This window comes from Thamnophis sirtalis, unplaced genomic scaffold (assembly GCF_051295495.1).
Source record: "Thamnophis sirtalis isolate CommonGarterSnake01/CBP01778 unplaced genomic scaffold, rThaSir2_p1.2 scaffold_3, whole genome shotgun sequence".
NCBI lineage: Eukaryota > Metazoa > Chordata > Lepidosauria > Squamata > Natricidae > Thamnophis > Thamnophis sirtalis.
In genome coordinates, this window is record NW_028261383.1 from 106,666,397 (window position 1) to 106,684,494 (window position 18,098).

General features: G+C 35.9%; 1 protein-coding gene across 1 annotated transcript in view; it reads right to left on the minus strand.

The window, feature by feature from the left end:
• The window catches only part of WWC1 (WW and C2 domain containing 1), a 101,868-nt gene that overhangs the window by 11,976 nt on the left and 71,794 nt on the right, over positions 1–18,098 (minus strand). The window contains exons 10-18 of the mRNA XM_087709673.1: positions 12,984–13,073; positions 11,901–12,436; positions 7,923–8,031; positions 6,406–6,486; positions 5,769–5,855; positions 4,287–4,479; positions 2,400–2,552; positions 2,148–2,242; positions 1,456–1,606 (exon numbers count right to left, since the gene is read on the minus strand). Of these exons, the coding sequence (XP_087565799.1) occupies positions 1,456–1,606; positions 2,148–2,242; positions 2,400–2,552; positions 4,287–4,479; positions 5,769–5,855; positions 6,406–6,486; positions 7,923–8,031; positions 11,901–12,436; positions 12,984–13,073 (1,495 nt within the window). The remainder of the gene's footprint in view (positions 1–1,455; positions 1,607–2,147; positions 2,243–2,399; positions 2,553–4,286; positions 4,480–5,768; positions 5,856–6,405; positions 6,487–7,922; positions 8,032–11,900; positions 12,437–12,983; positions 13,074–18,098) is intronic.

Consider the following 18,098-nt stretch of genomic DNA (forward strand, 5'->3'; position numbering starts at 1 on the left):
TCAGTGGGATCAAACAATTGGCAGCCTAAAACTTCTGGAACTTTTTTGTCAACAACTGGCATCAATCAAGGTGTTTGTCAGACGTGGACATGGATTTGCTCCATGGATTTCTTCTCCCTGTTTCTTTTGGGGATAGAACATTTATTCTGCTTCATTGCTGAAGCAGACTAAGGATTGAAAGGGCACCATATTTTTTTTCTGCTGAACAACCAGTGACTCATAATGAAAAATCAGTGGCACCCTCTATACATGTATAAATTCTTGTAAATTTTATTTGAAGAAGAAAGCCACTTTCATCTATGTCAACGAACTAATGTATGAATATGCCAATTAATTTCAATATTTTAATTGATAATTATCTTGGTTTGATATTGTCCCCACAGAATTTAGTTACTTTGGAATCAGGGATTCTATGGTCAGTCAGTTTTTGAATAGATTCTATTATGTATAAGCAAGAACCACAATGTAGCTTGCAAATGCAAAGATTTTGTTTGCAACTAATGATAAATGTTAAGATAATGATAGATAATGATAATGATAGAGAAGGAATTTCTAGTTGAAAACAGAGCTAAGAGTTGTGTTCTAATGAAAAGCATCCAAACAAGAAAACAGAAACATTATAACTCCCTTAAAACTTCCAAGCTGATTTTTAATAATAGATTTCAATATCAGAGTATGAAAATTAATACAAAAAGCGATATTAATCTGATATTTGAATCTGGGGAATAGATGGCAGTGAGAAAGAACAATAAAGAAAGTGTACTTCAAGAATTCTTTTTGTCCTATTAATGAGAAAACATGAACTGTTCATCCAATTCGTCTGTTGACATACAAGAAAAAATAGTACAATCTCATTTGCCTATGGAAATGTTAGTTTGTGTTTCCAAGGCCAAACAGGCATATTGTAAATTATGGCAGTAGTATAGTTGTTTATAATAAGCAGAAGATGTTAGTGTGATTTTCCATATCTATTTATCGGAAAGTTACAGACAGACAGACAGATAGATATAGATTTTTAGATAGATATAGATATATAGATAGAGATAGAGAGATAGATATGGATGGATGGATGGATGGATGGATGGATGGATGGATGGATGGATGGATGGAGGGAGGGAGGGAGGGAGGGAGGGACAGAGACAGAGAGACACAGAGAGACAGACTTCCATCAAGCCAAGAACTTGTGATTTGAGCCAGTCTTAATATAATCACTGGGAGAGAGCCATGACTGGATTTCAAAAGCAACTAATTTGCCAATGATATTTGAAGGCTATAATGAAAAACAAAACAAACCTCAGCAATATTGATTCATGAGCCTAGTGAAGAATGTAAATTCAAAAGACAGCTTGTCAGAAATGAAACTAGGGGACTGCAGCAAGGGCATAATGCTTAAGGCAGCTTGTCTTTCTGCTCACTGGCTTTCAACGGATTCTGCTTTCATTATACATTCTTTACCTTGATGGTTGCTGACTCAGCCTGCAACAAAGGTAGCAAGTTCTCTTCAGTGGCCCACACAGTCCTTCCGTCATAAAATTCCTCCTCTGCTTCAGTCTCACCATTTTCAGTTTCACTGATATCATCCTGCTCAGCATCTCCCTTATATTGCCTATAAAAATGAGCAATGTTCACACAAAATTACAGCATATAGGAACTTGGTCAACTTTGTGAAAACATTCACAGTCACTGTGGGAAGCAAAACATCACAACATCATGTGATAAAATTAAATAAACTGGAACCATGCCGTAGCAACTTGACACATGCTTGAACTAACAGATCTAAAACAGTAAGAGCTATGGAAAGTCTTCTCATCCTGCCTGGAGGTCTCAGGAGATGTATGTCGCCAAATACACAAATTTGAAAATACAAAATGAAATTTGTATTGGATTAATATCAAATATTTTGTACAGCTTTTGCGTGTGTTAGGAGTATATCATGTTATAAAGATTAGTGTGTGTTTAAAATGCCAATTTTAATACTGAAATGTTAATACTTAAACTCTTTAAGCGATTTTCTCTAAAGAATTACTTAAATGTTTAATGCCTATATAATGAAAAATTGCTATAGAGGGGATTTGATTATATCCTTTATTTAATTCTGTCATTGTAAAAAGAATTATGGGATCCCATGATTGCATCATACGACTCACCAGGTTTCATCGGTAAGTAAAGTACTTTCTCCTAGTTTTTTCTCTACCGCCTCGAGTTCAGCAACAGTTTGTTCCAGCAATGCAGATACAGAGTCCTGTGGGAAATAAGTTAACAACATTAACAATATCACCCTCAGTGTCTGAAGGTTCACCAAAGACTATCATTATTCAAGCTGAGAAAACAAATATATTGGCCACGAGGCTTTGTCTCCTGCAGTTTGTGCAAAAACACCTTTAATTATTAGTTTTTACCATTTTCTTGGTGCGGAGTAGCTCAGAACAAGTATCCTCTTGTTTATTTTCACAACTAGGTCTTTGTAGATATTTATAGCTGAGGAGGTTGTACCAGCGCATTGACCTTTCCCCTGTTCTGCAAATATCTGCCAGGCTAATTTGTGCACCTCCCTACAGTAAAAAGAAAACAAAATACATTGATGAGTCCCTTCAGGACATTCAAAGAAATTGATTCACAGATGCTAGGATAAAAGTGTGATCGTGGGCAGTGTACATAATTTACCTTCCCTTTACATTTATACTCTAGGTCCGTGATGGCAAACCTGTGGCACACCATATTTTCTGGCCCGCCAGACGCCACTGGCATCAGCTCCAGCATGCCAGCTGATATTCATCCTTCAGGAGAGCTGGGGAAGGCCGTTTTTGCCCTTCCCAGGCTTCAGGAAAGCCTCCAGAGGCTGGGTAGGGCGAAAAATGGCCCCAACAGGCCAAACAGAAGTTCTGAAATGATCTATTTCCGGCTTCCAGGTTGTGTCTGGGGGGGGGGGGGCAGGGGAGGTCAGCTTCAGGAAAGTCTCAGGAGCCTGCAGAGCAGTAGTGCACACATGCGTGGGGGAGGCCCTTTTTGCTATCCCCAGGCTTCAGGAAAGCCTCTGAAGGCTGGAGAGGGCAAAAAACAGTCCCCATGAGCCAACTGGAACCTACAATTGGGACCTCGTTGGGGCTGTTTTTCTCCCTCCCCAGATTCTGGAGGCTTTCCTGAAGTCTAGGGAGGGTGAAAAATGGCCCCAATGGGTACGGCTTCCAGAGGGCCTCCAGGAGAGGCCAATTTTGTACTTCCCAGGCTTTACAAAAGCCTCCAGAACCTGCAGAGGGGTCGTGCGTGCATGCGTGTGTATGTATGTCACGTGTCCATGTGCAGGTGGGCAAAGAGGATTGAATTGGTGTGGGCACGCATGTACACGCACACAATTTTGGCACGTTGTAAGAAAAAGGTTTGCCATCACTGCTGTAGGTAATAGCGCAAAACAATGTTCAATTGCCACAACTGTCATACACAAGAGGGTTTTTAATATAAGCATTACAGGTAGTCCTCAACTTACAATCATTTGTTTAGTGATTATTCAAAGCTACAAAAGGCACTGAGAAAAGTGAACGATCCTCACAGTTACAGTTACATTGTAACATCCCTGCGGTTATGTGATCAAACTTTGGGAGCTTGGCAACCAGCATGTATTTAGGATGGTTGCAATGGGGTCATGTGATCACCATTTGCAAACTTCTCAGCTGGCTTCTGAGAAGCAAAATCAATGGAAGAAGCTGGATTTGATTAATGACTTAACAGCTGCAGTGATTTGCTTAACAACGGTGACAAAAAAAGGTAGTAAACTTTGGGCCTGACTCATTTAACAACCATCTCGCTTAACTATTCTGGTCCCTATTGTGATTGTAAGTCGAGAACTGTTTTTACTCTACTACCAAGTGCCACTCGCAATTAGGAGAGATGGCGCTCGGTGTTGAATATACAGGATATTCTCAATATTTTCAAAGGGCCAGCAACAGCCTATGCTGCACCCTGATTGGCTGGGACGCAGCATAGCCTGTTGCTAAGCCAGTTACCTCCCCTGATTGGCCGAGGTACTGCGTCAGCAGTTGCTGAACAGTACTCGGCCCCTGATTGGTTCTGACAGTTCTAACGGTTACAATTGCTAGTATAAATACCCTGGCGCGATCTCTGTGGTTTTGAATCGCTGTCATCTTTCTCTGTATTCAATAAACATCTTGTCCTTGATTCCTGGCTCCTGCGTTTCCCATCCACCCTCAATACACTAAACTCTGTTCTCCCATATTCTGAGGGCACCACATTGAAGAAGATGACATTATCACATAGAAATAAGCACTAACCAAGCATTCTTCAAGGTGGAACTTGTCTAAAGTGCAGACATCAATCCTTAGAGTCTTCTGTCGCAAAACTGAATGAGGGATTGTAACACGAAATAATTCATTGTATGTGAGATTGTCTGATGCATCCACGAGTCTTGTACGGAACAAGCAGCTTGTGCTTTCCGATGAAGGGAGAACAGCCACACGAATGCTCCTGTTGGAAATGATCTTAAATAAGGATTACTTACTCTACAAGCTCATTGTATATGTGAATATTATTGCAACTATCAGCGTAACCCATTTTTGCATAGTTCTTTAGAGAAGAAACGTATTTTTCAATTTCTATTTGTTCCTATAAGTCTGCGAATGAGACAGATATTAATATTAAACTCATGATAGATTTCAGTAGATCAATTATGTTGAGAGAGATTATGGATGGCAGAATTTGACATAGTTTACAGTATAATATACAATCACTTTGGTGCTTGGTTGGAGTCTCCTTTTCCCTCTTTCCCCAGACATAATGAAAAATAGACAGAAGACTAAAAAAAGTCCCAATATAACTTATCAAAATCAAAAAACTATGACAAATTATAAACATGATTTTGTTTTTATGTGCATTTTATGTTAAAATAGACATAGAAGTTATTCAATTTCCAAGAACTATTTTTATTACAATACTATCTTTTAACAGAGAAAAACATTTATAGATGGGACAGAATCGGAAAATTTCCAGATAATCTGTTATATCTCTTAGTAAACTTCGCTCATGCAGAATTTTGATCAGACTTAATTTGCATTTACTGTTTTCTGCTCCTTGAGGACTACTGAGCTTCAAGGTTGCTCAGCTGATTCATTAATTTTAAGCAGAATTCTTATCCCTTTAAAATATTCCATCATATTTGACATTAAAAAAATAAGATCAAAGAAAAGCAAAACAGCTCCCAACCCTGTAATAACTTCTCTACTTTTTTATGATACAGAAGTTCAAAAGATGTTCTAGGAATACTGCAACATGTGAATTTATGGAGCTAATGATAATTCTCATTTTATAGCATTAATATTTATATAGTATATGTATCTCTTATACTGCATTTTAGGGTAGTCTTAAAATCCCATGGAGAGGAGTCATTAGATTTGCAGACACATCTTTTTCATGTCAGATAGTGCATTAATCATTTCATATATTGTGGAGAGGAACAGCTTTGTTCTGCAGAAGTACAAAGAAATATTTCAAACATCAGAAATAATTCTAATTTTTAATGTCAGCTGTGCAGCTAAAGTATTTTCCACAAGCCATTAGCTATGTATATTTAAGAATATTTTTTCAATGAAAATGATGTAGAAGAATATCTATTTATTCAAGTAAATGGCTATATAGGCTCAAAAAGTGATAGTTGGTAAATTTAAGGCTTTAAAAAAATTCTAACTAGATTTTTAAAAAGTCATTTAGGGTAACTGATGGAGACCTGCAGAAATATTTTTGTCCTTGTAATTACTTACACTTTCTGGTCTTGCTGTGGTAAAAGAGCAGGCACATTATTCACCTGGGCAATAAATACTGCAAATTGTTTATTTTTGTCATCATACCTGAAGTGAAAACAAATGAAAGAGGCAATTGTAGATTGTAATAAAATAATCCTAACCACACAAACACACGTACACACACACACAAACACACACACGCAGAGATATCCCTATTCATATTTTCAGATTTTCATACCTAGTGCTAATCAATCCTCTGTGTTCTTTCAAAAGAGGAAAATCGTTTGGATATAATAGGATTTCCTGGCATATGTGCCTAAGAAGTGGTTACAAGACAATTGGGCTCAGTGGTCTTTAATTTAAGCAAACATAATTAAAATTAGAGAGAACTGAAAGGAATTGAAGCATGCAGTCGTATTTTTGCCAAGCATCTACACTATGGATAAATGAATGATAATAAACTATGAGGGTACAGAAAAATTGTGCCTTGAGGTCTCATCATTAAGCCTCCAATATTATCTGTTAATATCACATTCAAACTATACCTCTAGCTTTTTTTTGTAATTTACTTGAAGTACACTAGTCCATTATAGAAAAATTATCCAGTACTAATAAGTATTCTAGCTTAAAGCACAGGAGAAGCCGTTCATCTTACTTCATTGAAACTTGAACTTTGGCTGTAATAAGGGCATCTGTATCATCATTCTCAAATGTCGTCCTTTCTGAGATACACGGCCTGAAAAAGATAACAGAGACATCTCAATATGAATTTTAAAACGCCATTAGAATTCAACAATAATCAAGGAATAAAATAAAATGTAAATACATAAAACATTCTTTCTTTATAGCCTAAAAATCTTGAAGGGAAAGAAATGGTTTTTCCTGGGATCAGAAATGTGTAGGTACCAGGTTAGTCTCCATGGAGAGGGCATATTGTTGATGGGCATCACTTCTGAAAGAGCCCTTTGTTGTGTAGCCATGTTCAATAGCATTATTTACACTATCTTGAGAAGAATCTTCAACAACAACCTATGGATCAGAAAGTGATCTATAGGAATTATTTGACTATTCTGAACCCAAATTATTTAAGGTTTAATGCATCATTTGGGAAAGTTTGAGCAACAAAGGAATTACTGGGATCACATGACTTTGCTGCTCAGGCTCCAATATTATACTAGCAGTTGTATTTTGGATAGTTTTTCAAAGTTGGTGCACTTTTAATACCTGGAAATAATTTCATGATGATTAAATCAAATATCTTAATCTAGACAGGGATGTAGTTATACCAAAACTGATAAAGGCTACTACAGCTAGTCATAGAGAACACACAAGAGACTGAGAGAAATACGTTAATTGAAGTCTTCATACCATAGTCTACTTAATAAACTTTTAAAATATTAATTTTAAATATTAATTATTTTAAAAAAAATTATTTTTGCTCTCTTTTTCAACAACTAGAGGGCATTTATTTTCCCACCTACTGTAATCCAACATATCTTCCCCAAAATTTGGAGGGTAGAAAACCATTGAAGTGTGACATTTAATATTGATATCAAATATTTAATAATTGTAAGATTTCTTAATTAAGGACTTACTTCTCCAAGTAAATGGGAAAATCAAATGTGGGATTCTCAGTGAGAGAATCATGAGAAGCAGAAAGGGCACAGGCTTAAAATTCATTCCATACCCTTCCTAGGAGAATGCTAAATTGGTCAAGAAAAACTACTGAGTATAAGTAAAATTAAGGTTAGAAAGACTAAGACAGAAGATGCATTTCTGTGAGTCCTTGGCTGATAATGTCTCATCAATCTTGGGGTATCTTTGATTAACCCAGTCTTTAGTCCTTCAGATAGCCTTCTTCCAGTTTATCCTACAGTACCAACAAATTCCTGAAGAAAATTGGCTGACTATTTTGCACAAGAAAATGTTATTAACTGAATTATAGTATTCAATTATGGGAAATTAAAAAGGAGTCTATAGGAAACATTCCAGTAATATCAGAAAAGGAAATGCAGACCAGGGTACTACACTATATACTGAAATTGTTGTGGCTTGAAAATACCCTTGACAATTTTTTTCGTAACAAATATGTAATTTGCAAGATTCAACTTTCCTGATTTGGTGAAGTTGATGTATGCAAATTAAATTTGTAATCAGTTGGGTGAGAATTACCTTTGCACAGATGCTTCATAGACCCCACTATCTCCAGCAACTGATTCATCTGACACTGCAGCTGATACACATGCCACTTTCGGTACAGATCCTTCAATCATATTTACAGCTAGAAAAAGACAAAGGGGTAAATTCATGACAAAGTTGCACAATATTAAAAAAAAACTGTGGGCAGACTCGTTGGATACCTATATCTGGATCAGATGACAGTCAACCCTATTTCAAAAAACAGTAGTTTCCAATATCTGGATCTAAGGTGGACATTGTTGATTGTTTCTTAAAAATAACATGATTAGTTTGCACAATAGTGGCACATACTCAAAGAAATATGCATTTGGGTTGAAAAGGGATGAAAGTCCTTGAGGTCACCTTCTTAACATAATGCCTCCTTAATTTGAGCCAAATATACTGAGTTTATATAGCTACTACAGCATGCAAGGTCAGAAACTTGTCTGAATCTATAAGGAGATGCTGACATGTAGAGTGTGACTGGCCCTACTGATTCTGAAGCACTGCTTTTTCTCTAAATATTGAACATCTTGAGAGAAAAAGATGGCAACTTTGAAATTATGGATGATGATATGAGATCAGAAACACACATACTTTGGGCATGTGATTCGAGTGAATAATAGATTAGAAAAATTGACTCTGGTTGGCAAATTTGAGAGATGTAAAGGATAAAGGAATTGATAAAGTGGATGAATGGGATTAGAGAGATGATTGGACTATCCTTGGAGGACTTCTAGGTTGCTGGCTACAGGTTCAAATGGCAAGCAAGCAGTCATTTGAAATCAAGTCAGATTTGATTACTGTGAGCTAGTTTGGGGAAAAAAATCTTGAAATATGCAAATATGAGCAGAAATGGCAAATAAGAGAGGAGGTTAATCTAATTGAAAGTCCCTAGTTATATTATTTCTTTTTAAAAGTTTTATTGCTTTTATTTTTTTAGATCAAGGATTTTGATTGCATAAGATCATGTGCTGAATTGTTTTACTTTTATTACAGTATTTTGATTTGTGCCCTATATTCCCACTACCCAACTATTTAAATGACACCAGAGAACAATATTTAAAGTTTAAAACAGTAAACATTTCCTATAAACGATGTCTATGAAGAAAGGGAAGGAGGGGTAATTTGGAGGGGAGTGTGTGAGTTAATTAGCTGTATCTTACAAGAACATGTGAAGACACATGATCCCAGAAGGCTATGCTGTAACTCAATCAGGCAGCTTTTCCACTTCTCTGAGCTGTTTGTGCAAATCCCAGGGAGTGAATGTTTTTACTCATTACTGCCCTGAAATAAACTACCTATGGTGATTATTTTGTCTGCTGACTGGATAACAATCCTCAATCACTTAATCTGCTTAGTGCCTTGTAGCTTTCTCTTTAACTCCCTTAGCCATTTTCAAAGAACCAAGAAAGTTTAGGCTAATTGCCATCAAGACCTAATGGGAATAATAACCTTTTCACACTCCAAATGCAAATTGTGGTATTGCCCACAAGGAAGAAGTAAGAACTTATCCCTCATGCTAAAGGCAAATTATTTTTTTAATCTTTTCCAGACCCCAGATTGGTAGTTTTGTGTCATAAACAGCATGTTTTAATCAAATAGAACAGAAGCTCAGAAATACTTCCTAAAATTTGAATAATGCTGCTCGGTAAATTCAAAATAAATTTTTAGGACATGTATATTCATGGGTGGGATTCTACCGCTTCATCCTTTCTTTCCAGCCCTCTCTAATATGTTAAAAATATTAACATTATTAAAATATTTAAAAAATATTCAGTGGTCCATTCTTTTCAGAGAAGGAAAAGATTTTATAAAGAATAAAATTTGTAAAAAAAATATAAGTGCCAGTCCCAAATTATTTAGATAGCTGACCTTTTTCACTTTTCCTCAAATCACAGGCTAAGTATGTTGACTTGCCTTTAGCATTATCAGAAGGAAAAGTCAATGGTTCCCCCTTAGTTGGAAGTCAGTGTCCCTGTCCCCTGGGAAAAACTGAATCTATTGTTCATATCCTTGTTCATTTCTCTTTCAATTCTTCTTGGTAAAGATGTAATCATTTCATATATTTTTTTGTCTCACTATTCCAGAAATTCAGAAGACAAAGCTGACAAGTTAACAATAATATCTAAGAGTGTTACAAAATGTCCAAATGTTATTATCATCTGGTATGGGACTATACAGTCATTAAATTGTGCATTATAGTGTGTCAATTTGCTATACCCAATTTTAAAGTAGTATTTTATAATGAATTAAACAGCATCACCACCAGATGGATTTGTAACTGGTTGAACAACCACACTCAACACACAGTTTTTAATGGAATAGCATCTACATGGAGGGAATTATTCAGTGGGGTACCCCAAGGTTCTTTCTTAGGGCCAGTACTCTTCAATACTTTCATCAATAATTTAGACAAGGGGATAAAAGAGGAACACAATAAATCTGTAAATGACACCAAGCTGGCAGGAATAGCCAACACTCCAGAAGATAGGCTCAAGGTACAGAAGGATCTTTACAGACTTGAACACTGGGTCATATCTAATAAAATAATATTCAAAGTTGAGAAAATTAAGGTTCTACATTTAGGCAACAAAAATCAAATGCATAGGTATAGAATAGCTGGCACCTGGCTGGACAGCAGTAACTGTTAGAGGGAACTTGAGTCACTTAAATATCAGCCATCAGTATGCCAAAGCTGTCAAAAAAGCCAATGCAGTCCTAGGCTGCATTAACAGAGTGATAGAATCAAGTTCACGAGAAATGTTAGTACCACTATATAATGCCTTGATAAGACCACATTTGGAATATTGCATCCAGTTTTGGTCACCACGATATACCTGGGGGGAAAGATGTTGAGATGTCGAAACTCTAGAAAGACTGTGGAGAAGAGGAACAAAGATAGTTGGGGACTGGAGGCTAAAACATGAAGAATGGTTGCAGGAATTGGATTTGTCTATTTATCCCCTTCCCTTGTTTATTGGAAGCTGCCCGGAGTCCTTCGGGAGTGGGCGGCATACAAGACCAATAAAATACAAATATAAAATAAATATGTCTAGTTTAATGAAAAGAAGGACTAGATAACAGGATTCCAAAAGGAAAGGGGATCAATGTATTTTCCAAAGCACCTGAAGGCAGGACAAGAAGCAATTTATGGAAACTAATCAAGGGGAGAAGCAACCTAGAACTAAGGAGAAATTTTCTGACAGTTAGAACAACTATCAGTAGGACCTTGCCTCTAGAAATTATGAATGCTCCAATACGGGAAGTTTTAAAGAAGTGATTGGACAACCATTTGTGTGAAATGGTATAAGGTTTCCTGCCTGAGAAGGGGGTTGGACTAGAAGACCTCCAAGGTCCCTTTCAACTCTTTTATTCTGGTATAATGAAATTCCTATGGAAAATTATGTATGCATTTTGTGACACTTTTTGTAGGATATCTACCAAAGGTAGAAATATATTTTACACATTCATTTGCTTGCTTACTTAATGTGGAGATGTGAACCAAGATGTTTAATTTTATGAAATCTCTTAACCATGAAAACAGAACAGTTTTCATAGACTAAAAAAAAACTATCCCCATCTAATATTAATAATGTTTCCTGTGAGAATATGGATTTACTATTATAAATTTCAAATTTATAAATATTGAAATTTGTTATTATAAATGTGAAATTCATTATTGTATTTAACTATGATTATATCGGCTTTGAAATGGAGATGAACACCACCCCCTAGAGTCAGGAACGACTAGCACATATGTGCGAGGGGAGCCTTTACCTTTGTGATTATTAGAATATCCAAAAACATTTTATATGAGTTCAGTGCTAAAAATCTTTGCTGTATAGGCTTGTTGTTCTATTTTATAGCTGTTTTCTTGAAAATTTGTAAATAAAACTGGTAACTTTTTCAAAAGTAGAAAATAATACCAATAATTTGGAATGAAAATGAGGAAGGCATCCATTACTTCACCTTGGTCCAAATGCTTGACCCCAGTTCTAGAATCTTCTATTCTATACTTCTTCCCACCTACGGAGTTTAGACCAAGTTCCGCAAGTCCACTGTTTATTTCAGTATCCTCAAAGTCTGCATGATTCACAAAGGCATCTCCTACGAAGAATGGGTCTGTCACTAGTGGTGAACATGGTGGAGAAGGAGATGAAAGAGATGACCTTGGAGATAAAGATGTTGAGGATTTGGGTGTTCCAGACAAGGATCTCAAGATCTGCAAGCGGCTGGTAGAATCTGTTTTCTGCGTTTTTACTACTTCATTCTCATGGATAGTAGTGATGCATCCTGAAGGTCGAAAACCAGTGGTTCTCTCCAAAAGGAAGAGGTCCATTTTATTCTGATAGTCAGATTCTAGCTGTTCATACTGTTCATGTAACAGATCAGTAAAGCTGGCGGAAGTTGAAGAATCCTGGCTTGAGGTGACCAGAGATCCTCTACTGGATGCAAGTGAGCCATGACTACTGCCAGAAGATAAGGAAAGCATGCTAGAGGACAAACTGAAACAAAAATAATAATTAGAAATCAAAATTAAGATGGGTATATTGATTTAAGTATCTTATTTAGAAAAAGTGATTCAAATCATCTGTCATTTACAAAACTATAGTTAGCCTAAACTATCTCACAAAATTGTTTTATGGTAGAACTGCTCTTCATTCGAAGTATCTCTGAGAAATTTGAATTTAAATAAACAATGTTTTAGGCAGAATTAACTAATTTGTCTGTTTTCAATAAGATCTTCTATCTCCTTGCTGCATTTCTTCGTAATGCAATTTCCAAAAGTGAATTTTTGTAGGGTTACTATTTCAGCTTATTATCTTTATTTTATGAAATACCTGCTAGATACTGCAAAAGATATGTCACTGTATTATTATTATGGTCTAAGCATTCTTGACGCTTTTGCATTTCTACTCTATTTCGAAGTGTCACCTCTTAATAAGACTAAGTTGCCATTTGTAATGCTAAGGGAAATCATTTTTACATTTTTATGCTCAGAGGCCTCTTTTACTCACAAAATTCAAAAATTCAAAAGCTTGGGACACTTACTTTTTCAACTGCGTGTGCAACACTGCCAATAATCGTGTTGTTTCCTCTAGTTCTTGAGCCAGCTGATTTCTTTTACTGCTTAGCTTCAACCTGAAGAATATATTTATAAAGGCAAGATTATAATGCTGCTGCTTTGATGTCAACTGTGGTGTCACAGAAGTACGGTAGTACCCACATTGTCTGCAGTTTAATGACAAGTGGAAGAGAAAAAGATAAATAAAAACAAAGTAAATTCTCTAGTGCAAATTATTGCTCATATAACAGTGAGTTTGGAACTAGGAAAATTAGCCTTCTTCCTTGTGGGGAAGAGACTAATTGCACAGGAAACAAATAGAATCAAACTTTAACGAAGAATTAGAAAGCATGCAAAAATATTTTAAGTAGGTCTTTGCTAACAATTGATGTCAGAAAAAATAATAGTATATGGCTACTCAAATCACAAACATCTTACAATAATCTTCATTAATATAACATACTGTAATAAGAAGGATCCAAAGATTATGCAAATCAACTATTTAGAAGTAGTTCCTATATAAAGAGGAAATTTCATCAAACATACAAGACCTTGTATATAGAGACAACAATCACTAGAAATAATATATTGGAGTTAAACATATAGAAAAAAAATAAACCGAGCACAGTTCTTAGCTAACTTTTTCTTATTCTGCTAGAGAACAAACAACCCTTGGAACACATGTTATCTCTGTGCCAATCTGTCATCCAAATCCTTCTCGCAAATTCCAACTTTAATCAGAGCGTGGAGGATTATCTTAGCTGCCCACAACTTCTACCTTAACACATAGCTTATTGCTTGTCTCCCTCCTACCAGGGAACTGTATGCTGTTCCATAAACTTTTCCATTCAGAGAGGGGAAGGCTGCAGGAGAACTTTCCTTTGGCTAAATGTTAAAGTAAAAAAAAAAAAAAATAGAGGTGTCTCATAGAACATTTTCTAATTAACAAATCTGATTAAAAGACACAAACTTTCGTGAGACGCAGATCACTTTATCAAATTCATAGAGGGGCAAACTGATGTAGTATCTGAGCAAGTATACACAGATTTAGAGATGCCATTCCATGCTCTTCCTCTAATGTGCTATATGCCATGACATATGCTATCATCAGCCATAGATCCCTCTGGATTCTGCTAGGACAACAACAGATTTTGTGCAAAAGAATTAATGTGTATGTTTAACATTAGGACTGAAACAAGAACAAGATAATATCAAAGCATTTCAATCTCTCAGTTCCCTCTATTGCAGATCTCAACAAGACTTCAACAGCAGAATTGATAGAGAGAGAGAGAGAGAGAAAGATTGTGGAACCCACAGAACCCATCTAATTTATTTAAAAGAAGCCAGGTTATTTCAAAAGATCTTAGCTAACTTAATGTTTTTTAAACTCATTACAATTGTTTACTGATAAGATACTTCTAATCTGTCTCACATGTAACCTACTTCAGCATAATTGGCTAACAGGTTCATCTCTCTTTCCATCCTTTGCCCTCCACCCTTTCCCAATTTTTAATCCTAAAGCAGTTTTGATATTCTGGTTGTCTTTTAATAAAATTGGAAAAGATACAAGATTCTTTCAATTGTAAATTAACCCATATACTGCTATAAAATATTCAGCTGCATATATTAAGTATGCATTATACATCATAATACATTATTTTAATTAACACAGGCTTATCCTATGTCCTCCTGAATGTAATTACTATTGCCTAAAACCTTAGATTATCCATCTGTTTTTTAATACAAGTTATCAACTGCTGTCAACTTAGCTCCAAATATCAGAGGTAGCAGGACAGTGATTTAAATAAATGAATATTAAATCTGTCTCTTTATAATAAGTACCTGATAAAACATTTCTGTCAGTATCACGAATCTTTGTTATTTAAATGGAAAATTTTCAATAAAAATTTACTGGGTGAATCCACTTGAACTAACTTGAAAAATAATTTCTCAGAATATTCTGATTTCTAAAAATTCCAAGTAAATCTTTAGACCTGAGAAATCTTCAGGACTCTTGTTAAACATTGCAGAATATTGGCACTAGAGAATGATTTGTATTTTTGTGCTTTTAAGCACTCATGTGAGTAAGCCTCATAAATAGCCAAGATACAACGAGACAATCTCTTCCACAATGAGGTAGATGGTTGCTTAAATTGCTTTTTTATTATAATCCCAACAAAGACATAAAGTAAAATGGGTGAGAAAATAGCTTTCTTCAACCATTCACTGTCACTTTGATAAGTAGCAAAACATAATTTAAAAACTAAATTAGGGACATTTAAATTTCTTTCTAGTCTACATAAAGCATTCCAGCAGTAGAATGTAGCAAAAAGAAGAAAGAATATTATTCTGAGATTTAGATTCTAAATATTTTCAGATGTCTGAAATTTCTACAGAGAACTGTTTTTAGCTCATTTGTGTGAGATGGATAATGATCTTTCACAAGAAAATGCCTGGCCTATAAAACCATGCATAACAATTGAATAAAAAGGACAACATGTGCAAATGGCTGTTAGTGAGTATAATCTGTTAAAATTATCATTAGAGACTCTAGCAATATCCACCTACACATAAAGTCTAAAAACAGCAATTACACTGAAAATGTTCAACTTAATACTATTGCATTGCCAGACTTTACTATAGCTGTAACAATAAGATATTACTACTACATCCAGTCAATCATAACAATTCCATTTAATAGCCCACAGAACTACTGAACAGAAGATTAAAAGCATTTTTATATTCTTGATGACACAGCTGTCAAATTGCAGTCATCCAAAACTTCAGTTTCTATGGGGATAACATTTAAAGAGTAATATCAATTTAAATTCAACCACCTTTTTAGTATCTCTGCACTTCTGAAGCACTGTATCTGCCTGGATTTATAGAAATCTACATAACAAATTTACTGAATTGTTTAGTAAGAAAAATCAAGTGTATTTATTAGTGTTTTTCAACTCGTAATTAATGGAAAGAAGAATATCATGAATTCGACTCTAGTACCGCTCAAGCATTAAGTAATTAATGCTTGTCTGGATAATTCTATGTTACAGATTAACTCCTATTTCATGTTTAATACTTTTCTCATTTCTCAGTTATATACAATTCCTTTTTTAAGTCTAATTAGAAGATTTCTTAAAATAATATTAGCTTACAAAGGCAGGCATCCAATGCACAGGTTCAACATACTTATTTTTTATTTTTTCCACATATTGCATATTTTTCATATCCAATTAGATTTTTACAATTGTTTCTTAAATCTAAAATTTCTAAATAATACAATAATACAATAGCAGAGTTGGAAGGGACCTTGGAAGTCTTCTAGTCCACCCCCTGCCTAGGCAGGAAACCCTATACCATTTCAGACAAGTGGCTATCCAACATCTTCTTAAAGACTTCCAGTGTTGGGGCACTCACAACTTCTGGAGGCAAGCTGTTCCACTGATTAATTGTTCTAACTAAGTTGCTTCTCTCCTTGATTAGTTTCACCCACTGCTTCTTGTTCTACCCTCAGGTGCTTTGGAAAATAGTTTGACTCCCTCTTATTTGTGGCAACCCCTGAGATATTGGAACACTGCTATCATGTCTCCACTAGTCCTTCTTTTCATTAAACTACACATACCCAGTTCCTGCAACCGTTCTTCATATGTTTTAGTCTCCAGTCCCCTTTGTTGCTCTTCTCTGTACTCTTTCTAGAGTCTCCACATCTTTTCTACATCGTGGTGACCAAAACTGAATGCAGTATTCCAAGTGTGGCCTTACCAAGGCATTATAAAATGGTATTAACACTTCACGTGATCTTGATTCTATCTTTCTATTATGCATCCTAGAACTGTGTTGGCTTTTTTGGCAGCTGCTGTACACTGCTGGCTCATATTTAAATGGTTGTCCACTAGGATTCCAAGATCCCACTCACAGTTACTACTATTGAGGAAGGTACCACCTATACTGTAACTGTGCATTTTGTTTTTCTTGCCTAAATGTAGAACCTTACTCTTTTCACCACTGAATTTCATTTTATTAGATAGTGCCCAATGTTCAAGTTTGTCAAGATCCTTCTGCATCTTAAGCCTATCTTCTGGAATGTTGGCTATTCCTGCCAGCTTGGTTGTCTTCTGCAAATTTGATGAGTTCCCCATTTATTTCCTCATCCAAATCATTGATGAAGATTTTGAAGAGTACTGGGTCTAAAACAGAACCTTGGGGTACTCCACTTCCCTCCATGTAGATGCAGTTCCATTGAGGACTGCCTGTTGAGTGCGGTTGGGCAACCAGTTACGAATCCATCTAGTGGTGATGCTGTCTAACCCACATTTTTCTACTTTATCTAGTAGTAGGTTATGGTCAGTGGTGGGTTTCAAATTTTTTTACAACCTCTTCTGTAGGTGTGGCCTGCTTTGTGGGAATGGCTTGCCAGCCATGTGACTGGGTGGGAGTGGCTTGCCAGCCATGTGACTGGGTGGGCATGGCCAACTTGTAAAATGTGGTGAAAGATATAGTTCAGTGGTTCTGAGATTGTGTCTGCCAGTTCCTTCAGAATCCTGACGTGTAATCCATATGGTCCTGGTGATTTGAACTTGTCTAGGGTAGGCAGGTGCTCACTTACCATTTTCTTCCGTATTTCAACTTGTGTTCCTAATCTGATTTTTGCAGTGCTGTTTTTGATAGATAGGACTGTTTTATCCCTTTGTGTAAAGACAGATGCAAAAATGAGTTAAATAGTTCTGCTTTCTCCCTGTTGCTTGTCACCTTCATGCCACGTTCTTCCGGCAATGGACCAAGTGTTTCCTTAACCTTTTTCTTGTTTTTAACATGTTGGAAGAAGCTTTTATTGTTATTTTTTACTTTTATGGCAAGCCTTTCTTCATTGTGAGCCTTAGCTTTCCTCATTTCATCTTTACAGGCTCGGGCTATTTGCTGATATTCTGTCTTAGTTATGCCCCCCCCTTTCCACTTTTTATTCTTATCTTTTTTGTCTTTCAATTTGTCAGAGACCATGCTGGTTTCTTTGGAGCTGTTATTTTTCTTCTTCATTGGTATTGTGCTACCCTGGGATTTTGTAATCTCATTTTTCAAAATTTCCCAAGCTTCTTGAGTTGTTT